The 25,115-nt window shown below is 41.5% G+C and overlaps 1 protein-coding gene across 2 annotated transcripts in view; it reads left to right on the top strand.

Annotated features, from left to right (window-relative positions):
- LOC126272569 (UDP-glucosyltransferase 2-like) overlaps window positions 1–25,115 on the top strand; it is a 92,301-nt gene that overhangs the window by 49,723 nt on the left and 17,463 nt on the right. Inside the window, exons 4-5 of one of the 2 annotated variants that reach the window (XM_049975490.1) lie at window positions 5,164–5,370; window positions 20,800–21,031. In XM_049975490.1, the coding sequence (XP_049831447.1) occupies window positions 5,164–5,370; window positions 20,800–21,031 (439 nt within the window). The remainder of the gene's footprint in view (window positions 1–5,163; window positions 5,371–20,799; window positions 21,032–25,115) is intronic. The other variant, XM_049975491.1, reaches the window with a different exon arrangement.

The raw sequence follows: 25,115 nt of genomic DNA, 5'->3' as shown, positions 1-25,115 counted from the left end.
TTAAGAATATAATCCAGAATCGTTAATAAAAATTGTGAATTTTTCATCGCCTTTTAATATGTCCAAATTGGATGGACTAAGATTATTAGAGTAATTTCTTATCACCTTCATATTTTACTTTATCGAATATCATCTAGTTAGATTAAATGGATAAATTAATTATTCATAAAGATGTTACTCCTTGGGAAACACATGTGTTTGTTTACATAACTAAGAAAACTAAAGAAAAAGAATGGCATATGTTATTATTTAGTTATTTAGGATATAACGTTTTACCATATCTATTGTCCAGAAGATGGAAATTAAATTCGACATTGCTATATTTTTGGAAATTATTACATTCGCAAATTTAGTCGACTTAATTACTAGTATCCTCCATTAATGTTAGTTTTTCTTATACAGAATATTATAGTTACTCCAGATAAATTCGTAACAATTAAAACAGATACATAAAAATTTATAGTAAATTAGACATTGATCAATAACCAACGATTTGTTATATGCACATAAAAATTGTACAACAAACACTAACCAATCTTTATGTTTACTTGGTGTTGTTTTAACTTTATCTAATTTAACTTTTATCTTGGAACTTAGATCTATGTTTTTATTTTTAGTTTCCTCTACCAACCAATAATTAGCACAATAACAAACTGGTAGATTTTTTGTTTAATTTATTTAATGTTAGTAGCTATTGTATACAATTATTTTGTGTTTACGTCACTAAGGAAACAGATGCATTAGCTTATGTAAATAAGTAAACAGATGCATTTGTTAACAAATATAGTACTTTTTTCATTATAAGTTAAACCTGGCAATTTACTGGGTTTAGATAAATAAAGATTAAACGACAAACATAAGTCTTTCTCCATTATTAATTGGTATTGTTTTAATTTTATCTAGTTTAGCTTTAATCTTGTAATTTAGATCTACATTTTTATTTTTTATTTCTGCTTCAAACCAAAAACAATCTGATGTATCTTCCATGTTTAATTTATTGTTGCTGTATACAATTATCTATGTGTTTTACATAACAAAGGAAACAGATTTATTTGTTTATGTAACTAAGTAAATTAATTATTCTTAGAGATGTATTTTTACATAACTAAGTAAACTGATCTATTTATTTACAAGTATGGTGTTTTTTATTTTTAATACATTTAATTTGTATGCATTTAAATTCGCTAGTAATTTTTTATCATCTTTATAAATATATTTAAAAGCATTATGCATTTGATTACATTCTATAATACCAACAATAATTTTTTTCAAATTTTCATTTTGATATCTTTACATTGGATATGTTCATTTTCTGTTTGACAACTGGGAATTATACCACAAGAAAAAAACCTAGATTTGGGTAATCTGTTTTAGTTTTTTATTTTCTGACCTAGTTAATTTTCTACAATCTCTATAGATCGATAGTATCTTTTCATGATTTCTTGCAAAACAATCTAAATCCTTTTTAATATTACATAAACTGCAAAGTTTAAAACTGTTGCTGTCTATACAATTTTGTACATTTTGATCTTTGTTGTCCATACAATTTTCCCCATTTTGTTCTTTGTTGTCCATACATCCATACAAGTTTGTTCATTTTGTTCTTTGTTGTCCATACTATTTTGTAAATTTTGTTGTTTTCTGTCCTGCATTTCTTCCACACTATTCTGCATATTAGCCATTTTAATAGAATATCTGCGAATACGATCATTATTTAAACATTGTTCACAAATTGATCTAGGTTTACCAAATTTTTTCCCATATTCTGTTACACTTTTTACTGTTTCACATTTAGTATACTTTTTTACATTATTTGTGCTGTTCAATGTGTTATCACACCAAATTTTTTGTTCTAATAATATCTATTAAGTTGATCATTATTTATACACATTTTACAAATCGATCTTGGTTTATCAAACTTTGTTCCATTTGTGTAATGTCTTTAACTATACAGCATTTAGCACATTCTTTTGCTCTGTACTCTCCATTTAATACATATAAAAAATAACAACAGTGTCCATTTTTGTTGCCCATTTATAATTTAATAAAACTGACTTTTGTTAACTAATGCATTTTACTTACAGTAACAATGCAATTTATATGTGTTAACTAATTTATTTTTTCTTTTGTTATTATTGCCCATTTTTTGTTGTTGGTGTATAATTTACTACAATTTACTTCTGTTAACTAATACATGTGATTGTACTATAAACTGTATTATTTTTTACATAAATCATATAGTATTTTAGTTAAATCGTTTGTTTAATATAATTTGTTGTTCATTTATAATTTATCAAAATTTACTTCTGTTAACTAATATATGTTATTGTGCTACAAATCATATTATTTTTAGATAGATAATAATGTATTTTAGATAAATAATTTTTGTATTATAATTTGTTGTCTATTTATATTTTACAAAAATTTACTACTGTTTACTAATACATGTTACTGCGCTTCAATCGTATTATCTTTAGATAAATCATTTTGTATTTTTGATAAATCGTCTCTTTATTATAATTTGTTGTCAATTTTTTGCTGTCAATTTTTTGTTGTCCATTTATAATTCACTAAAATATATGTTTGTTAACTATTACATTTTAATTAATTGTTACTTGTAAATGTGTTGGAACTGTAAATAAGTGTTATCTCAAAAAACATTTACAAACAATAACTCGTAATAATCTTATGGATGCTAAACTGGAAAGGAAATAAGTATATATACTTATTCTTTTGGGGTTAATAAAATGTTATAAAAATGCTTTTTTTAAAAAATGCTTAATTAAATACGACATCTTGGGTTATCAAGTGTTCTGCCGGATGTCAGTGTCGTACTTGCACCCCAAGGAGCAGGTTTGGTGGGCGGACCACAGAGGGAACTCCTAGAACCGCAGCGGACGGAAAACGGAGCAGCAACGCTCCAGCAGGTCGCAGGGAATGGGCGCGGACCACAGAGGAAGCCCCTGCAGCCGTTGGTGGAGGGGGAAGGCCATAGGTATAAATATTGGACCAGGTCCACTCGAGGAGCAGTCTCAGGTCGCACCTGATGAAGGTTATGAGCTACGTGACCGAAATATTGTGCAAGTACGTCGCTGATGTCTGACAGAACACCCGACAACCCAATATGTCATTAGATCGCCGGGAAAGCCTGAAGAGTTACATCTTAATTAACTAATTTATTTATTTACATTACTTTCACCTATGGGAAATGTATGCAAGATAAATTATTTTTATTATAGTTATTATTATATTATATTATAATATTATTAGGTATAAGGGATAGTAAATTAATTAACTAGAAACCGGCCTCGATTGCAAAAAAATACCTTGTGTTAATCTAGGTTTCGGCATAGATAACTACACCTTCTTCAGAACAATAAAACCCACAAGTCCCTAAGAAGACCTTTGTCAATGATTAAAAGAACACCATAGCTATCCATTTATAAACGAAAAAAAGGAAAACACAAACAGTCAATATGTACAAAGCCTAAGCCATTACTTAACTTTATGGTGTAACCTCCACCTCACATAGGCCTATGTTCGATGGGCCATGACGCGCCATAACCTGCAGCTACAAATGGTCGCTCACTTACACGCCCGACCCGGTTTGTGTCGGGCGCGCCAGCGCACTTTCGCATCGTGATGAGTTGGCCACATGCCCCTCGGCTTTGCACCTGAAGCACTGTGGCTTAGGGTCCATGCCCAGGGGGAGAGCTTCGGCTGTCACTGGGAAGCCTAGAAGGTTCCTTAAACCGAAGATGTCGCTGCCGTGCGTCGCAGTACCCACTACGACGATGAACAACGACGGCCTTTTCCTGTTCGTCCGGTTGTGAAGCTTGATAGTTGCACCCGGAATCCTTCTCGTGTCAGCCTTTCCTGGACCCTGTCTCCTCGTCGATAATCCAAGGCAGCCCCCTGATCAGGGCCTCGGATTGCTTCTCGCGCTGTCTTGGCGTCATCGTCTTCTCCACCCTGGGTGGATACACGATGTGGGCGGCCACAGCGCTCTGAAAGCGTGGTGGTCGCCGCCCTCGCTGCCTGCAGTTGAATGGTAGCGCCTGACTCAAGTGACTCGACGCCAACCTCTTCGCTACAGCAGCTGCCTATAACATCATATGTCCACGACCCTCCACTGCACTGAATGTACAGAGGAGGGTTCAAAAACGGCTCTGAGCACTATGGGACTTAACATCTATGGTCATCAGTCCCCTAGAACTTAGAACTACTTCAACCTAACTAACCTAAGGACATCACACAGCACCCAGCCATCACGAGGAAGAGAAAATCCCTGATTCTGCCGGGAATCGAACCGGGGAACCCGGGCGTGGGAAGTGAGAACGCTACCGCACGACCACGAGATGCGGGCATAGAGGGGGGACTGGTACCTAAAGTTCTTCACGATTCTGATCCGCATTCTTAGTGGGTTGCGGCGTCGGCGGCTTCTACTCAACGATTGTCTTCTTCTTCTGTGCGTTTCTGCCCATGCTGTGGCGCTAGATAACACGACAAATTTGCAGAGTCGTAATAACGACACACGACAATTTGCGCTAGCGTTGCGTCACAGTCTGAACACGGCTTCGCAACTCTTCTTCACACCTAGAGCATGTAGCGCGCTTCACCAGAGATGCGCCGCCTCCGCTGCTCAGCTGCAACTGCGTCTCCACTGCTAATAAATAAATAAATAAGTATATAAAAATCCAGTACGGTAGTCTCAGGTAGCACCTGAAGAAGGCAACGAGTTACATGGCCGAAATATTGTGCCAGAGTGACACAAACATCCGGCAATAGACCCGATTCAAATGGTTCAAATGGCTCTGAGCACTATGGGACTCAACTGCTGTGGTCATTAGTCCCCTAGAACTTAGAACTACTTAAACCTAACTAACCTAAGGACATCACATCCATCCATGCCCGAGGCAGGATTCGAACCTGCGACCGTAGCAGTCGCGCGGTTCCGGACTGAGCGCCTGAACCGCTAGACCACGCGCCCGGCTTAGACCCGATTATTCCACATGTTTTAATACTATTGGTTTGAAGATGGTGACACCTGTAATGTAGATATCCTCAACTTTCTGGTCAATGGGTCGCGCGAGACTCCCACGGTACATGTACTCCACTGGACTGACGCCGGTGTGAGCCGTAGCGCGCTTCTGCTTCCGGCAGGTGCGCCACCGCGCCCTCTATGCGGACACAGAGGCGCTACACCGGCGCCACCTGGGTTCGCAGCTGCCGCCACTATGGCAGTCGCTGTCGGCCACGAGCCTCGTGCTGCTCAACACGCACTGGACGATCGGCGGCGCAGTGCCGCTGCTGCCCAACGTCGTAGAGGTCGGCGGACTCCACATCGAGCAGCCGCAGCCCCTGCCGCAGGTACCGTCACGGTGGGACGCCGTGCATTTCATGATCATCATTTATCTGCTATATTAGCTACTCATTTGCCTCTCCATTTTCTGCGATCCATTGCTTCCTTCTTAAGGCTGCTGTACGTTGTACCGTCCATCATGTCATCCAGTATCTGGAATCTCTTCCTTCCTCGTTTGCTTCTCCCTTCCACATAACCTTCTAAAACTGTTTCTATCAGTCCGTCATTCTTTCTTAATGTATGCCCAACCCAATTTCTTTTTCTTCTCTTTATTACATCTAGTAACTATCTTTTCTCTCCTACTCTTCTTAGTACCTCTTCATTTTTTACTCTGTCCATCCAACGTATTCTTTCCATCCTCCACCATGTCCAGATCTCAAAAGCCTCCAGCCTTTCTCTGTCTTTCTTCCTCATAGTCCCTGTTTCAGCGCCATACAGAAGAACAGTCCATACAAGACATTTTATGAGACTCTACCAGAGTTCTCTGTCCAGAACGCAGCAGATAATTCTTTTCTTATAAAACGCCTCTTTTGCCATTGCTATCCTTGTTTTAATTTCTGTGGTGCATTTCCAGTCAGTGTCCATCCTGCTTCCAAGATACTTAAAATTTTGCCCTAATTCTAGTATTTCTCCATTCAGCATAATTTGTATATCCTTATTTCCTCCTAGTGCCAACACTTTTGTTTTATTTGTGTTAATTTTCATTCCATATTTTTCCTTTAGTTTCAATGGTGTCCACCAAACCCTGTAATTCTTTTTCCCCTGTGGCTATAAGGACCTTGTCATCAGCAAACCTCAAACACCCTACTATTCTACCTCCAATTTCTGCGCCTTTGTCATCTAATAAGCATTGGTCAATCATGTTTTCCAAGTAGAGGTTGGACCAGATTTATTCATCCAGAAATATAAAAACTGAAATTAAATTCATAATATTCTTATCTCTTCTATCTCTAGGGGGTTTACCGCCATTTCTTGGATTCCTACCAAAATGAATTGTAATACAATCATTAATAGAAAACAACATAACAACTACTATAGTCGTATTAAGTACAATTACACTTTATTATTACATATGTATTAGATTCTCAGCCTTAATTATGTCATATACAGAAAAATCATGATCTATAATGATAAAGTAGCTGATAGACAGCATGCTTGTCTTACTTCTTTTCCTAGTCTGATCCAGTTTGTACTTTCTCCTCTCATTTTAATTGAAACTTTTTGATTAAGATATAATGAGTTTACAAGTCTTCTGGTTTTCCAGTCCACTCTCTTTTCAATCATTATAATCACCAGCTTGTCCCAAACCACATTGTCAAATGCCTTTTCTAGATCGATGAAGCACATGTATAGGTCTCTTCCTTTTTCAATAAATCTTTCTCCCTAGATTCGTAGGAGCCCTATTGCATCTCTGGTGCCCGTATTCCATCTAAAGCCAAACTGCTCCTCGCCAAGATTCTTCTCCATCACTTTTTCAAGTCTTTTATTAATTATTCTTAACATCACTTTGTCTGCATGTGAAATGTGCCTGATTGTCCTGTGCTCGCTGCATTTTTTGGTTCCTTGTTTTTTCGGTAATGGAATCATTACAGTTGTCAGAAAGTACTCAGGCCATTCACCACTGTCATATACTTTACTACATAATCTCAATATTTCTCTTATCCCATCTTGGTTCAAGCATTTTAATATTTCTCCCGGTATCGTATCTGTACCTACCGCTTTGGCATTTTTCATTGCAGCTATGGCAGAGTTCTTCTATTATGGTGGTTGGTCCTTTCTCGTCATCACTTACACTGTTGCGTGATTCAAGTTCCAGAGTTTCTGGTTTGCTTTTTGTGTCATATAGCTCTTTTAGATATTCTTCCCATCTCTGGAGGACATGGTCACGATCTTTGTACACTACATCTTCATCTATACTTAAAATTTTCAAAACCGTTCACTTACGAGGAATAAACACGACAGGCAGGCCCAGAAAGAATTTGTTTATTAGCATACAACAGTGCGTTAACAAAGCACGTTTCCATTTTGTCCAATATGGCTTCTATCGTGCCTTCTAAATGCGCATAAACAGCAAATAGCACTGCAGTCACTGATGACTGACATATCATGTGTGTGTCGTGACAAGTACAGGGCTATTATAATTAAAGTGCTGCTGCTCACACTGGTCCAGCATGGACTTTATTTCTCGTGAGGCAGCGAAACTTGGTGGAGATATCCTGATGCCTTAATGCGGAACGGATTTCCAATTTTGGTGATCTGGTGCCAATCTAGTGCTGTGGATGCAAGAAAGGGATATAGAAATGTTTCCACATGTAATGGATTGGGAATGGGATATGGGCACAAAAGGTTAAAAAAGTGACAAAATAATGCTGGCTTTATTATTAGCAATCCCTGACACAATCTGTGCAATACGGCCACCAGAGAAAGCGACAAGATGCTGCACCTCTTGTAAGGCAGCAAGATTTTGTCACCACATATTTAATATTCTTGCAGATTTATATTTCTAACAGATCACTCTTTACAATGCTCAATCGCATTACTAATAATTTTATTGGATGAAACTAGCTGGCATGATGTACTAACAATTTCTGTAGTACTGCATGTCTGGGAATTAATTAGGGTTGAGCACTGACAGCACTGAAGCACGCGAGCTTTCCTCAGAAGCCACTATCGGTTACAGAGGGGGTGGAGAGAGTCATAACATGTTCTGCAGGGGCGGACATTTACTGCCCTTGGAGAGGGAGCAGTGTGTGGCGAAGTGTGGTTTGTGATGCTAGAGGCTGCAGGTCCCTTGTACCATGGGCAGAGCAGGCAGGAGGTTGCTCTCTGACAAGACAGAAAAGATTTCAGAATTTCAAATCTGGAGAATGAATTTCAGGGGCGGAAGAAGGCGAAAGGACATCCTTTTATTGTGAAGGAATGCGCGGGGTCACAAACTATGATCGAGAGCTGACCTCTTAAAAGTCTTATCACAGGAAGTGCCGGAGAATGTTTCCCATGTAAAGCAGAGACGCGTTTTCGTTTGGCGGAGTGACAAGGATGTACAAAGGGAAATGGAACCTTACATAAAATATTCTGACAGGAGACTGACAGGCAGATTCGTGACCCATGTAGTGGGACAAAATGTTTTTGAAACGGCCTACGGAATTCGTCTCCTGAACACAAACGCATACGCCGCGAGTCCAGGAGGGAGCTGGAGTGTGACGTGTGCAAGGACTTCCCTGTAAGGAGCAATCTAGAAGACTTCCCTCCAGGGACTGATGCAGCACACATCCCTGCCAAGAGTGATTGAAGACAGATCCCTCTGGCAATCGAGCTACGCTGGCAAGAGCCAGAGCGGAAAATCTGACTTTTAGATTTTGAGGAGCGTTGCTTTTGACACAAGGAGTTCAAATGGCTCTGAGCAGTATGGGACTCAACATCTGAGATCATCACTCCCATAGAACTTAAAACTACTTAAACCTAATTAACCTAAGGACATCACACATATCCATGCCCAAGGCAGGATACGAACCTGCCACCGTAGCGGTTGCGCGGTTCCAGACTGAAGCGCCTAGAACCGCTTGGCCACATGGCCGGCAGAGAGTTGTTAGTTTACACGAGGGAAACTTGTTTAGATCTCTGTAGAGTCTGACTCACACTGAAGCGCTCCTTTACAGGAGAATGCTTGAGTCGAGTTTCTGTTCCTGGCTGGCGAGGAAGCAGAAAGCTTGACCCGTGTTATCTCTTGTGCTGAGGTAATTTCAACCCCCAGGAGTCTGCAGATAGGACACTGAATCCACTGTGTAGGGAGATAATTGCAAATAGGCGACGTACTTCATCTGCACAGCGGGCGACGCTCCGGCGATTAGATCATCGGTGCTGTGCAACTTACTGTCCGTCGTTCAGTAGGTGACATGCGTACTCCGGTTCGGTGGATAAGGAAACACTTAAAATGAAAGTGTTGAATTCCATTTTCTTGTCCAATGAGCGTTTTCTAAAAGTGCCAGTCAGGGTGTAGATCTTCTGTTTCTCACTGAGAACCAGTATCAGCAAACTTCGTGTCCGCTGTCTAATAATGGGGGCGCGCTCTAGAAATAGTCAAATGTGTGTTCTACCAATCTCGAAATAAAGTGTAGGACAGAATCCGATATTGAGTATGTACAATTTGCTGAACTCTGACGTTTCTGAGAACAAATAACTCACGGTGTCCAAGTTGTAAGTCATTGTAGTAGCATCCCGATACGAATCATTGGTTCGATGTGCTAAACTGAAGTAAAAACACAACACGATACCTCGTTGTACGGAAATTTTTATGTGCAGGTTGTCAATGACAGGATCATCTCAATCATTTGTAGCCGTGAATATTCCGTCTCGGAGAGAATAGGCAACTACACATATACACGCTATTTGTTAGAAACACCACGGAGGACTACACAGTAAAAAGACATGATCAGCAGATGCTCGCAGCAGATCCAGTGGAATCTTTTAAGGTGACTATAATTTCGCACCTTACAAGCACTCATCTACATACTTTGCCGTGATCTACAACCACAATTAGGTATCATTTGACAAGTTGTACATCGTATATATGAATAGTTAAAGAAGACTGACATTTTCACGTACACTTCGTAAATAACTGGCTAGCAGAACACAAGCCCAGGAGAGGGGGGGGGGGGGGTGAAGCCCGCACAGGTATTTTGGTCCTGCCTGACACAGGAAGTGATCAGACGGACAGTCTGGACACCTGGGCGCAGAAACACAACACAGCGGCGGTTGGCTGGTATTGTAGCTAGGCCGGAAGGATAACCGGGAACTCTGCAAATCTTGGACACAGCTGTGAGGACCGAGGAAGCTTCATCTTCTAAATCACGCAGGCTGGGTTATTTCCATAGATTTTTACTCAGAAGCGTACCATTGTATGGGTATAGGTATTTCCTCCCAAACTTTCCGTGCTGGACAACAGAAGACTGAAATATGGTTGATCGTCGTTCGGGAGAATCTGCAGAGAGGGAGAATATTCTGTGGTTTCGTGAAGATGATTCGCCTTCTGCAGTTGCGAGGGAGGGGAGCCGAGTCTTGCTGGTGGAGAGGAAGAGGTCTTCCGTTTTTGAGCGCCCGTGTGTGATGGTCGCTCTGTATCAACTTCGTTGGTACAGACGGACTTGCTGTCTTTGCTCTAAGGAGAGTTATAGTGAGAAAGGTTAGGCACTGTATTGTTACGAACTTATACGACTCTGGACTTCGCCTCCGGATTGGAAGTCGTCGTTGAGCACGCAGTGTTCAGTGATTGAGAGCACTTCTTCTGCCTATACTTACGTTGAGACGTTATTTGGACTCCGTCCTTGTGGCTACGAGCTCACGTTTCTCGTCTGTAGAACACAGAGAGGAGAAAACAGTATTAGAGTATATTAGTCAGAGGACCGCCTTCTGCCGTCCTAGTATTTGAAACAGTTTTATTTTGTGGCTGGAGTTCTTCCGTCTTCACAAATGTGTGCGAGAACCTTCACTCTGACGAACCGGACGCAGTGCATACGGGATATTGCTAACTGCTTCGGCTTATTAGGGCTATAAAGCTAAACAGCTGTGATCACGCTAGTTTATTTCCACTGAGGTTCCACACCACTGTAGATCCTCTTTGAAAGTACTGTCTTCTAGTGTTTGGTACGTAGATGATGTCAGTCATTTCGCGTTATTTGTGGTATATCGCGTAGCCATAAAAATGGGGCAGAGTAGGACAACTGATCAGCAATTATTAGTCAGGAACTAAGGACAATTGTAATATAAAGGGTTGTTTTTTAATCTACAAGAAATGTATAATGAGGAACAACGTTTACTACTTAGTAGCATTAGTTGCCTTGATCATTCGTTAATGTTGAGGTTGTAATACATATGTTAAAGAGCATTAAGAGATCCTAAGATCTGCTTCAGGGGCCAAATCATCATTTTAGCTTTCAATATTTTGGTTGCGCACATGAATTATAGCCGCCTGGAGTAGCGTCTTGGAATCTAATCTACACGTTCATGTATGATGGCCTTCAGACCAGTTTGAGACCGCACGTGTCGCTGGTGATCACGTTCCTGTAGATATTCCCAGAGCAAAAAGTCACATAGATTCATACGAAGCGATCATGCAGGAGACGCATCTGGAAGAATTCTGGAGATAACCCGTTGGTGGAAGGTGAAATTAAGTAGGTATTTCACTGGGCGAACGACATGAGGCATGGCCAAATATTGCGCGAAAACAAAGATTGCGCTCTTCCAAAGCTGGAATCACATGCAGTACAATGATGTCTCCATAATGTTAAAATATCACGGTGCACTGTTAGGCTCTCTGGGTGTATCCTCTTCAAAATAACGAACCGGGAATAAAGGTGCTTGTGAACACAAGCCACACAGTCACATACGGTGTGTGCAAGGGCTCTTCGTGCAGTTTAACAGTACCCAAAATTCGCTAGTTCTGTGTATTCGTTGCATCCAGTAGCATAAAATATGCCTCGTCACTCCATAAAATATTGGTTGACCAAATGTCATCAACTTCGACCAGTGGCAGAAAGCGAAGACCAAATGCAGAACGTTGCTGCGCATCTTACGGTTTCTGTTGCTGCGCTTTCTGGTTTTGTACGTACCAGTGTCAAAGAGATTGCAAAACATTCCGCACTGTTAGCTGTGGGATGGACAGCTCTCGCAACACCGCAGCAGAACTAATACTAACACTACCTGGGGCAGTTGCTGCATGATCGGCTACAGCGACAGCAGCAACTTCGTCAGTAACTCCCACAGGGATAGGACGCCTTCGTCTTCCGGGTGCCACATCAAACTCACCAGTGTTCCCGAATTTCATTGTCATCGTCTTTTAACACTTAAATGACATCGGGCCGCTCTTAAGATATTTCATTCGGCTATGCATTCCCAAATGCAGTACTGTTACGCCTGCCGTTCACATAAAACAGTTTTACTAACAGCGCACAGTCTCTCCTCTTGACTGCATACTGTTGACTCGCGTTCTAGCTTGTCAAATGACACCGTAAATATCATACCGTCAAAGAAACAATGTACAGCGCCAGATTTGCACCTGGTGGCCACAAACTGAACTAATTTTTTCCAGCGTAAATGGGTTTCGTGTTAACGCATTAGCATATCTACAAAGTTTCGATAACATACGATAACAACAGCCCCCACTGACCCTGTGTGCGTAGCTGCACTTCAGTTATAGCCGCCCAATATGATGTTTACTAACTGGACCTGATGACTTTACCCGTATACTTGTACAATGATAAGCGAAAAAAATATGCCCATTGTCAGAACACCGCCTTTTGGTGTTGCGGGCACGTGTCGCATTAACGATAGTTGTTGCTGTTGTGGTCTGCAGTCCTGAAACTGGTTTGATGCAGCACTCCATGCTACTCTATCCTGTGCAAGCTTTTTCATCTCCCAGTACCTACTGCAGCCGACGTCCTTCTGAATCTGCTTAGTGTATTCATCTCTTGGCCTCCCTCTACAATTTTTACCATCCACGTTCCTCTCCAATACTGAATTGGTGATCCCTCAATGTCTCAGAACATGTCCTACCAACCGATCAGTTCTTCTAATCAAGTTGTGCCACAAGCTCCTCTCCTCCCCAATCCTGTTCAATACCTCCTCATTAGTTATGTGATCTACCCATCTAATCTTCAGCATTCTTCTGTAGCACCACATTTCGGAAGCTTCTGTTCTCTTCTTGTCTAAACTATTTATCGTCCACGTTTCACTTCCATACATGCCTACACTCCATACAAATACTTCCAGAAACGACTTCCTGACATTTAAATCTACACTAGATGTTAACAAATTTCTCTTCTTCAGAAACGCTTTCCTTGCCATTGCCAATATACAATTTAAATATCATCTCTACTTTGACCGTCATCAGTTATTTTGCTCCCCAAATAGCAAAACTTATTTACTACTTTAAGTATCTCATTTCCTAATCTAATTCCCTCAGCATCACCCGACTTAATGCGACTACATTCCCTTATCCTCGTTTTGCTTTTGTTGATGTCCATCTTATATCCTCCTTTCAAGACACTATCCATTCCGTTCAATTGCTCTTCCAAGTCCTTTGATGTCTCTGACAGAACTACAATGTTATCAGCGAACATCAAAGTTCTTATTCCTTCTCCATAGATTTTTATACCTACTCTCAACTTTTCTTTTGTTTCCTTTATTGCTTGCTCAATATACAGATTGAATAACATCGGGGAGAGGCTACAACCCTGTCTCACTCCTTTCCCAACCACTCCTTCCCTTTCATGCCCCTCGACTCTTATAACTGCCATCTGCTTTCTGTACAATTTGTAAATAGCCTTTCGCTCCCTGTATTTTACCTCTGCCACCTTCAGAATTTGAAAGAGAGTATTCCAATCGACATTGTCAAAAGCTTTTTCAAAGTCTACAAATGCTAGAAACGTAGGTTTGCCTTTCCTTAATCTTTCTTCTAAGATAGGTCGTAGGGTCAGTATTGCCTTACGTCTTCCAACATTTCTACGGAATCCAAACTGATCTTCCCCGAGGTCGGCTTCCATGAGTTTTTCAATTCGTCTATAAAGAATTCGCGTTAGTATTTTGCAGCTCTGACTTATTAAACTGATAGTTCGCTAATTTTCACATCTGTCGACACGTGCTTTCTTTGGGGTTGGAATTATTATATTCTTCTTGAAGTCTGAGGGAATTTCGCCTGTCTCATACATCTTGCTCACCAGATGGGAGAATTTTGTCAGGACTGGCTCTCCCAAGGCTGTCAGTAGTTCTAATGGAATGTTGTCTACTCCGGGGGCCTTGTTTCGACTCAGGTCTTTCAGTTCTCTGTGAAACTCTTCACGCAGTATCATATCTCCCATTTCATCTTCATCTACATCCTCTTCCATTTCCATAATATTGTCCTCAAGTACATCGCCCTTGTATAGACCCTCTATGTACTCCTTCCACCTTTCTGCTTTCCCTTCTTTGCTTAGAACTGGGTTTCCATCTGAGCTCTTGATATTCATACAAGTGGTTCTCTTTCCTCCAAAGGTCTCTTTCATTTTCCTGTAGGCAGTATCTATATTACTCCTAGTGTGATAAGCCTCTACATCCTTACATTTGCCCTCTGCTTGGCCACTTTGCACTTCCTGTCGATCTCATTTTTGAGACGTTTGTTTTCCTTTTTGCCTGATTCATTTACTGCAATTTTATATTTTCTCCTTTGATCAATTAAATGCAATATTTCTTCTGTTATCCAATGGTTTCTACTATTAACGGTAGTACATAACGTTTATGAAATATGTCGTCGGTACTTGGAGTAATAAAGACATATAAAAAATTTTAATGCAGAGTAGTGATGTTCTACGGTAATACTTATTCCATAGTTCGTTGTGAATCATTTTTCGGCGGTTAAAGCCATCCTCAGATAACTTAATACTAAACAGACGGTCCACAAAGTATCACCGAGAGACAGTATTTAGGGGAGCGGAGAGGAATGGTGACTAACAGATCGTATTCATTTTATTTTATTAAGAAAAAGTCTGTTTGTTATCCTGTGCAGAAGTCGCCCATTCAAGGATTATGCCGAATCTTAAATGAATGGGAAATATTACGCCCCAGAACCTCATCTTTACATAATTAAAAAAACGTGTTGGAAACGTAATTGATCTGGCTTGACCATTCAGTGTTGAGCAACATAACTCATATTTTATTAAACATTAGCCTCCATATCGTTCGTCACACATTCTGGCATGGGCTCTTTGTCTTTTGTTAACTGACGAAGTAATTCGCATAGAGGCAACCATTTACCACAGAAAGCTTCTCTCAACATAAAAGACAATAACCTCAACATTAGGGATAACAACGAACTATGGTTCCGCAACCAAACTGACAATGAATAATAAAGAGGAAATGAAGGAAGCTTCAATAGTGCCTGTCTGTAGAAAAGTCCATAAAACAATCAATCTCACCAGAAGAAGGACTAGCACAACTTGAGCATAACTGTTAAAAGTCAGTTAAATAGCCAACGGTTCTACAGAGAAACAAAAGTTACCGATGCACAAGCAAGTTCTCTTCTCAGTAGCTGGGATCATCCAGAACAGGCGGGTAGTGCTAAATGCTAACGGAGAGGAGATCATCTCTCTAACGCAAAGTAACGTCATAACAAAATTCGGACGTCAGCGATATTGCTATTCAGTATTCTTGGAAGAGTGACTTCTATCTAGCAAAATATTTCGTTAACTGATCGGTATACTTGATTCGCAGAATCCGATGAAAGTAGATTATAAAGAAGTAAACCGAGATTACAAGGAACATACGTGTGACTGACAGTCATGAAAACTTCCATATTTACTCTCCGCTATATGAAATACCATTGAATGATCAATGCAAGACACTGTACTTGCAACTTACCACAAGTAAATGCGTTATCACCACATAACCACATAAACAGTTATCGTTAACGGACAAAGACTGAACACAAGATCTGACACTGTTCACAATTTTGTTATCATCAGACACAAATATTATCAAAATATTATCAAAGAACACTCACCCGCCAACAGCTGCTTCACGTCCGCCACTCAAAATCAGTCCATCCTCTGCCTTAATTGCTCTTGATTTTTTTTAAATTTTTTTTTATTTTATTTATTTTTTTTTTTTTTACCAGAAGGGCCTCGACTAGCCAATTGGTACGTAAGAAATAACTGCGGAGGCTTGCTGTTTGCTGCGTGCTTTCTTTCTGGGCGTGCAGAAGGAACGGCGAAGGCTCGAGATTAGCTACGTGTTGCTTTTCAAAGCATTTCTGCAGCCAGTGGAACCTGATGTTAACTGAAACTGGGTATTACAGCAAAATTTTGTGTTACATTTTTATATGAGACGCTTGCACGGAAGATAATTCTTTATCTCGGCATCCGGATTTCCGTCATCCGTTATAATGTAAATACCCCTACACTTCATGGTGTATGAAGGCCTAAAAAATCAGATTTAAGTCCAATTTACTATCCTCCGTGCAATTAGAGATTTATCTGTGAGAGAAAATTATCTGAGGGAAAGAAAGTGCTACGATTTATAGCCTATCTGGAAAAGCTATTATTGTCACGTATGAGTAATGAGGTACATTTCTAGTAGATCCAAAAAAATGGTTCAAATGCCTCTGATCACTATGGGAGTTATCTTCTCAGGTCATCAGTCCCCTAGAACTTAGAACTACTTAAACCTAACTAACCTAAGGACATCAAACACATCCGTGCCCGCGGCAGGATACGAACCTGCCACCGTAGCGGCGACGCGGTTGCAGACTGTAGCACCTAGAAGCGTGCGCCCACTCCGGCCGGCTAGAACCGAAACACATTCGTTATTTAAAACACTGAAAAAATGAGGCAAATTGTACGTTATACGAACATTCACTCTTACCTCACTTGTACTGAAAATTTGTCCTCTCGTTTTTATTGATGCAAACTTGTTGCTCACGCGCTGATTGAAGCTGCGATGTGTGTCACGAGATCTCTGTCAGTGGAAAGCATCGTCAAAGTTGACAATATTTCTTGGCAAAGTTCGAAAGTACCTTTCCGCTTCGACCAGCGTCATGAGAATTGTGAGAATTAGCTTCCACAGTTCAGAGCACTCAGCAACCTAGACACTATGTGACGAGCTTGTTCTGTCTGTCCAAAACATATCAGGTATAAGACTGCATAGAAAACTGAGCTATAAAGAACAAGACAATTTATCACCTGGAAACACCAGAACATACACAGAGAAGGTTCTTAGAAATAGTACTGAGATACGTGATAAAGATGAACATTATGGCTGAGATAACAGTAACAATCGTAGTATCCTAGTCACTTTCCCAAATAGCACAATATCAGAATTAAATTTACAATTAAAAAAAAATACGGTTATGCTGTTAAGAAAACATTTCCTCCAAAAGTCTACGCTCACAACAAATTTGTGAATGAAAAACAGTTACTGTTGTAATATCAATACTGGTAATATTGTGAATAGTAGAATGCTGTACCCTAGTCTCTTGAATAACAAGTTAACCGTTTGGGAGGAAGGACAGCTGGGAGAAGCGTCCTCCATAGAGTAGTGGAACCTGACGAGGCATTCGGAACTGTTTCTACACGGGGAGTCTACACGCCGACTGAAACACTGTGTGACGTCACTGGCGAGTGTGCTACCTGCTGTTACGGACAGGCTTCGACTCGGCCTTGTCGGAGGTGCAACGGGCCGCGCTGTCAGCCAGGGAGTTCGCTTCGATCCCGGCAGCGCTTCTGTATCCATTACGAGGTAGTATGATGTTGGACGGCCAAAGGTAGCTGATTGTAATGTATTTCGTTGCATGTAATAGACTTCTAAACCAAAAACAGTATAAGAAAAGAGGATATATGAAGTGTAAAATTATTGGAACTATTGGAAATTTTACAACGCTGAAACAATACCAGGCACTGCCACCGTTTGGAGCTCAAATTAAGAGAAGCATGAATCTAAAGATCAGTTCCGCTGCTTCAGTATACATGGAAGAACCCTGGAGATACTAGAAGATATCAGATAGATTATATAATGGTAAGACAGAGATTTAGGAACCAGGTTTTAAATTGTAAGACTTTTCCAGGGGCAGATGTGGACTCTGACCACAACCTATTGGTTATGAACTGTAGATTAAAACTGAAGAAACTGCAAAAGGTGGGAATTTGGGGAGTTGGGACCTGGATAAACTGAAGGAACCAGAGGTGGTAGAGAGTTTCAGGAAGAGCATAACGGAACAATTGACAAGAATGGGGGAAAGAAATACAGTAGAAGAAAAATGGATAGCTGTGAGGGATGAAGTGGTATAGGCAGCAGAGGATCAAGTAGGTAAAAAGACGAGGGCTAGTAGAAAACCTTGGGTGACAGGAGGAATACTGAATTTAATTGATGAAAGGAGAAAAATATAAAAATGCAGTAAATGAAGTAGGAAAAAAGGAATGCAAACGTCTCAAAAATGAGATCGACAGGAAGTGCAAATGGCTAAGCAGGCATGGCCAGAGGACAAATGTAAGGATGTAGAGGCTTACCTCACTAGGGGTAAGATAGATACTTCCTACAGGAAAATTAAAGAGACCTTTGGAGAAAAGAGAACCACTTGTATGAATATCAAGGGATCAGACGGAAATCCAGTTCTAAGCAAAGAAGGGAAAGCAGAAAGGTGGAAGGAGTATATAGAGGGACTATACAAGTGCGATGTTCTTGAGGACAATATTACGGAAATTGAAGAGGATGTAGATGAAGATGAAATGTTAGATATGATACTGCGTGAAGAATTTGATAGAGCACTGAAAGACCTGAGTCGAAACAAGGCCCCTGGAGTAGATAACATTCCATTAGAACTACTGACAGCCTTGGGAGAGCCAGTCCTGACAAAACTCTACCATCTGATGAGCAAAATGTATGAGCAAGGCGAAATACCCTCAGACTTCAAGAAAAATATAATGATTCCAATCCCAAAGAAAGCAGGCGTTGACAGATGTGAAAACTACCGAACTGTCAGCTTAATAAGTCACGACTACCAAATACTAACGCGAATTCTGTATAGACGAATGGAAAAACTGATAGAAGCCCACCTCGGGGAAGATCAGTTTGGATTCCGTAGAAATATGGGAACACGTGAGGCAATACTGAGCCTACGACTTATCTTAGAAGAAAGATTAAGAAAAGGCAAACCTACGTTTCTAGCATTTGTAGACTTGGAGAAAGCTTTTGACAATGTTGACTGGAATACTCTCTTTCAAATTCTGATGGTGGCAGGGGTAATATACAGGGAGCGAAAGGCTATTTACAATTTGTACAGAAACCAGATGGCACTCATAAGAGTCGAGGGACATGAAAGGGCAGCAGTGGTTGGGAAGAGAGTGAGACAGGGTTGTAGCCTCTCCCCGATGTTATTAAAACTGTATATTGAGCAAGCAGTAAAGGAAACAAAAGAAAAATTCGGAGTAGTTATTAAAATCCATGGAGAAGAAATAAAAACTTTAACGTTCGCCGATGACATTGTAATTCTGTCAGAGACAGCAAAGAAGAGCAGTTGAACGGAATGGACAGTGTCTTGAAGGGAGTATATAAGATGGACATCAACAAAAGCAAAACGAGAATAATGGAATGTAGCCGAATTAAGTCGGGTGATGCTGAGGGAATTACATTAGAAAATGAGGCACTTAAACTAGTAAATGAGTTTTGCTATTTGGGGAGCAAAGTAACTGATGATGGTCGAAGTAGAGATGATATAAAATGTAGACTGGCAATGGCAAGGAAAGAGTTTCTGAAGAAGAGAAATTTGTTAACATCGAGTATAGATTTAAGTGCCAGGAAGTCATTTTTGAAAGTGTTTGTATGGAGTGTAGCCATGTATGGAACATGGACGATAAATAGTTTGGACAAGAAGAGAATAGAAGTCTTTGAAATGTGGTGCTACAGAAGAATGCTGAAGATTAGATAGGTAAATCGCGTAACTAATGAGGAAGTATTGAATAGAATTGGGGAGAAGAGAAGTTTGTGGTATAACTTGACAATAAGAAGGGATCGGTTGGTAGGACATGTTCTGAGGCATCAAGGGATCCCCAATTTAGTATTGGAGGGCAGTGTGGAGGGTAAAAATTGTAGAGGGAGACCAAGAGATGAATACACTAAACAGATTCAGAAGGATGCAGGCTGCAGTACGTATTGGGAGATGAAGAAGCTTGCACAGGATAGAGTAGCATGGAGAGCTGCATCAAACCAGTCTCAGGGCTGAAGACCACAACAACAACAACTTCAGGGGAAAAATACTTATCTGTGCTGTGTAGCACATTCATAAAAATACTCAATCATGATTTCCACTGAACAGCCGGCCGGAGTGGCCGAGCGGTTCTAGACGCTGTGGTCTGGAACCTTGAGACCGCTACGATCGCAGGTTCGAATTCTGCCTCCGGCATGGATGTGTGTGTTGTACTTAGGTTAGTTAGGTTTAAGTAGTTCTAAGTTCTAGGTGACTGATGACCTCAGACGTCAAGTCCCATAGTGCTCAGAGCCATTTGAACCATTTGAAATGGACAAAGAAGACAAGAAAACTAGCAATGTACACTGGGAAGAGGCTGGTTTCACGTGAAAAAAAATAAAGCAATATATGCCATTGCGGTAGTTTCCCAAGCATCGGCAAGTGTACGAGATAATGAAAAAGAAAGGCGGCTACAAAATCTGTCCACTACGCGTTATGAAGTACACAAAATTACGAAAGATGGGCGAAAAACGTACTTCTTTGACTGTGGGTAGTTATCTAATGCCATATACCTTCAGAAACCTACCAAAAAGTGTCTCATCCACGTCAGTCAGAATGGCTGCTGTATCTCGTGACAAAGGTGGGTCAGCACTCTGTTATGGAGAAGTCACGATACTGTGTAGCCCCTGTGTGGGGGGTGTCTCTGTGAACAGTTATGGTTTGTTAACAGGAGCTGGAGCAGTTCCTGTCTGGGTCTGCACATGGAGCGGTGTACGTGTCGCTTGGCAGCCTGATCGCCTTCCACACGCTACCGCTGGATAAGATGCGCGCCGTCCTGGAGGCGTTGTCCAGCCTGGAGCAGCGCGTGCTGCTGCGCTGCGACGCCTCCCAGCTGCCGGCCGGTGTGCGACTGCCTAGCAACGTGAGAGCCAGCAGGTGGCTGCCTCAGACCGCCATACTGGGTCAGTCGCTCCACTATCTGGATTACTCTCACCTTCCTCTGTTGGACACTGTCTTCACCTACTTACCTAGTCCCACATTCCCTCTCAGCCGCTACATTTTTTGACCTGTTTTGACGCAGACCATCAGAAATTTCTCACCTTCGCCAAAATCTCAGGGTAATACTTGCATCCTACACCCTCAATTGTTTATTTGATCCGTCTCTGTCAGTCCCGAAAGATTTGCTTCTCACTCGAGTATCAAGAAATTATTCGTATGTCTTAACACGCCCTATCATGCTGTCCCTTTTTCTCGTCAGTACTCTCCAAACATTCCTCACCTTAACAATTCTTTAGTGAACCACCTCATTTCTTATCTTGTCAATCCATCAACATCCCTCTCCAGTACCATATCACAAACGAGTCGATTCTCTTTTTTTCCAGCTGTCCCACAGTCCTCGAATCTCTTCCATCAATTCTCTGCTACAAATGTGAATTCTCGGTGATTCTTCCATAAATTAAGGTCGCTGTTAGGTACTAGCAAGCTTCCTTTGGACATGAGTAACCACTTTACCTGTGTTAGTCTGCTTTTTATGTCCACTAGCTGCACTTTGAATTTTCTGCTTACTTCAGTCCACACTCCTACAATATTTCGGAAAAGACCATATGTTTCACCTACATTGTTACTGGGTTGTTTATCTCACAGTCAAGATCTCGGCATATGTGCCATTTACAAACGATAGCTCAAGAGGGGAAGCTTAATACATTTCTTTACTTTTTATTGCAACATAGTCCGTGTGTGCAGTCACGTTCACAAATTTAATATCATCATCTTAACAGGTGATAATATAGAGTGACAATTATTGAACTATGTAAACTAAATCGTCATGACTTCTGAACGGTAGCGTTAGGTTGTTCAAACTGCACCGTTGGCCGCGTGGCATGATGGGAATTAGTATGCACATGCATTGTTTGGTTCAGTGACGAAGTCCCTTTCATTTCGATAGGCTCGTGAGTAATCAGAATTGACGCATTTGGAAGACTGTGAATCAGCATTTTGCGATCGAGAAGCCTCTCCAAGCTCAACGAGTGACTGTTTGTAGTGCAATGTCCAGTCACGGAATAATCAGTGTGATATCATTTGACGGCACAGTGACTGTCGAACGGTACGTGAAAGTTTTGGGAGATGATTTGATGATTATCATCCAAAGTGACCCTGATTTCGATATGATGCGGTTCATGCAAGATGGAGCTCTACCCCATCGAAACAGAAAAGTGTTTGATGTCCTGGAGAAGCATTTTTGGGATTGGGTTCTTGCTCTTGGATATCCAGAGGCCACTGGCATGGGCCTCAATTGGCCGCCATGTTCTCCGGATCGGAACACATGCGATTCCTTTTTGTGGGCCTATATTAAAGACAATGTCTACGGCAATAACCACTAACCCATTGTTGAGCTGGAAACACCCATTCAGGAGGTCATCGACAGTATCGATGTTCCAACACTTTGGTCATGCAGAATTTCGCTGTTCGTGTGCGCCACATCATCTCCAATGATGGCAGACATATCGAACATGTCAGAACCTATATCCGAATATTTGTAGTGATGTTTATATGTTGAATAAAGTGTGTGCAAGCCATAGTTTGTAACTGATTTCCTTTTTTCATATAGTTCTATAACTGTCACCCTGTGTAGTGACACACTTCTTGTTAACACACATGCTGAACTGACGACTGTGAAATAAACCAAACCATTATGGGAATCTGAATAAGAAATTTCCGAGAGATCTGAATTTAATGGAAAGTTAAAAAATGGAAGCTCTCGATATGTAGCGTTACAACGACACTGCTAAGTCCAGAAATGATTAATTGGCCTTCATAATCGTTGAGGAAAGTTGTATGTGGCTACTAACATTGTGGGACATCTGTAGAGACATCAGAACACAGCTTCGCCGCGCGGTGTACCCGCTTTGTCCAAGGCGCCTTGTCACGGTCCGTTTGGCGGCCCCCGTCGGAGGTTCAAGTCCTCCTTCGGGCACGGGTGTGTGTTTTATCCGTAGCATAAGTTAGTTTAAGTTAGATTAAGTAGTGTGCAGGCTTAGGGACCGATGACAAAAAAAAGTGGTTCAAATGGCTCTGAGCACTATGGGACTTAACATCTGAGGTCATCAGTGCCCTAGAACTTAGAACTACTTAAACCTAACTAACCTAACGACATCTCATACATCCATGCCCAAGGCAGGATTCGAACGTGCGAACATAGCAGTCGCGCGGTTCCGGACCTAAGCGCCTAGAACCGATCGGCCACCACGACAGTTTGGTCCTATAAGACCTTACTACAGATTTCCAGATTTTTTCCAGAGCACAGCTTCCATGGTAGTAGAGGAAGTTGCAGAGAGGTAAATTACATAACAAGACAGATTTAGGAATACGTCCAACAGATAACTGAGGTCAGTGGACGTATGTGCTACGTTGAAATGAACAGGCAGCCTAAAACTGCCCAGCATACCAGCGGAAAAGGACTGAAGGTTGCAATTGTTATTGTTTCTGAAAGATATTTTAGTTTGCTTGATATAGGTTACTACATGAGGAACCATCTTATTCTTTGTAAAAATAAAAAAGCAAAAAGGAAATGGGTGGACTGTTGGAGGCCGTGGGGAGTATGGGGCCTGCAGAGGTAGCAGGGCAATGAAAGTATTAGGGGCAGTAGATACGTGGAGGCAGTGGAGTCCTTTGTGGTGGTTGAGGCAGTGAACTGGCATAGGCAGTGGGGGCATTGGATTAGTGGGGGTGGTGGCAGTGGCGATGAGTAGTGGTCAGGGTGAGGAGTATTGCAGAGTGATTGGGGTAGTGAGGTGGGGGTGGGGAGGGTGGTTGGGTGATTGGTGTAGAGAGTGCATAGCGGCACCGGGGACAATGGGGGCAGCAAAGCCATAGAGGGTGGTGCTGGAAAGTCGTGCACTGGGGACATTGAGGGTGGCGGGCAGTTAGAGGCTTTGGAGGTGGCACTCCATTGGTGCTGGAGTGGTGGCAGTAGTAGGGGTGTTGGACAATATGGGGGCAATGGGGTTGATGCGTACAGTGGGGGCACTGAGGTTGGTAGGGGGGACAGTGGATGTGACAGGGGCAGTTGTAGTGGAGAGGCAGTGAGAGTGGTGAGGCTGTGGGTTCGTTAAGGAGGTGGAGGCAGTATGGGTGGTGGGGGAAATGAGGGCAGTGGCTTGGTGAGGAGTGGTGAGGACAGTGGTGGTGGTAGCATAAGTGGAGATCAGTGGAAATGGTGGGGAAGTGGAGGCAGTGAGGGAAGTGGGGGTGGTGTGGCATCTGGGCATTGGCCGTTGACAGGCAGGGGTGGGCAATGAGGTGCCAGAAGATCGGTACCACCTCTGCGACAGCAAGCTGCACCTAGAGACAGGACACACTAACTGTGAAGGAATACGGAATACTAACCACTGTTTTAAAGGCAGAAATGCATATTTACATGTAGTCCTCTCATGATGACCATTTCTTATGCTAATGGAAGTTTTCCTGCTTCATATCTTCAGGTGGGACCTGCACAGGAAGTGATTGTCAGTATTGCAACGAACAAGACTAAGATTGGACGACTGTACAGTTAATGTTGCGAAGAAAAAGAGTCTATTACTTTTAGGTTTCTAATCTAACACAGGTGCAGTTCCTTGAGATGAGGAGTACTGATACTGTTTTCTCCATATTTCCCTGTGATTAATTAGCAGTCAGTGCACTACAGTCTATAGTACAAAATATAAAATTTTTTAACAGTTGTCTTGAACACCACATTGTTCCTATTTCCAGAAACTCTTGTGACAGTTTTCATGACAAAGTTGTTTTAAGCCTGACATACTCTGTCACTTACATTTCTAAAAGAAAAAAAGACGGTTTCATGAGTGACGTGACTGCAAAATATAATGTGAAAGGACGTATGTCATATGCAGTGTCAGTTGTATTCCCAGGGAAGCATCGCAACACAACGCATTACTCTCTTGTCTATATGGTAAGGAATCATGCATATCTACGACACAAAGCAAGGCACAGTAATTAACTGTACACTAAAAGATGCACTGGGATCACAGTGACACACAGGTATGAGGT

The sequence above is a fragment of the Schistocerca gregaria genome, chromosome 5, assembly GCF_023897955.1.
Source record: "Schistocerca gregaria isolate iqSchGreg1 chromosome 5, iqSchGreg1.2, whole genome shotgun sequence".
NCBI lineage: Eukaryota > Metazoa > Arthropoda > Insecta > Orthoptera > Acrididae > Schistocerca > Schistocerca gregaria.
Note: the sequence above shows the minus strand (reverse complement) of the source record. Positions and strands in the feature narration are given on the sequence as shown.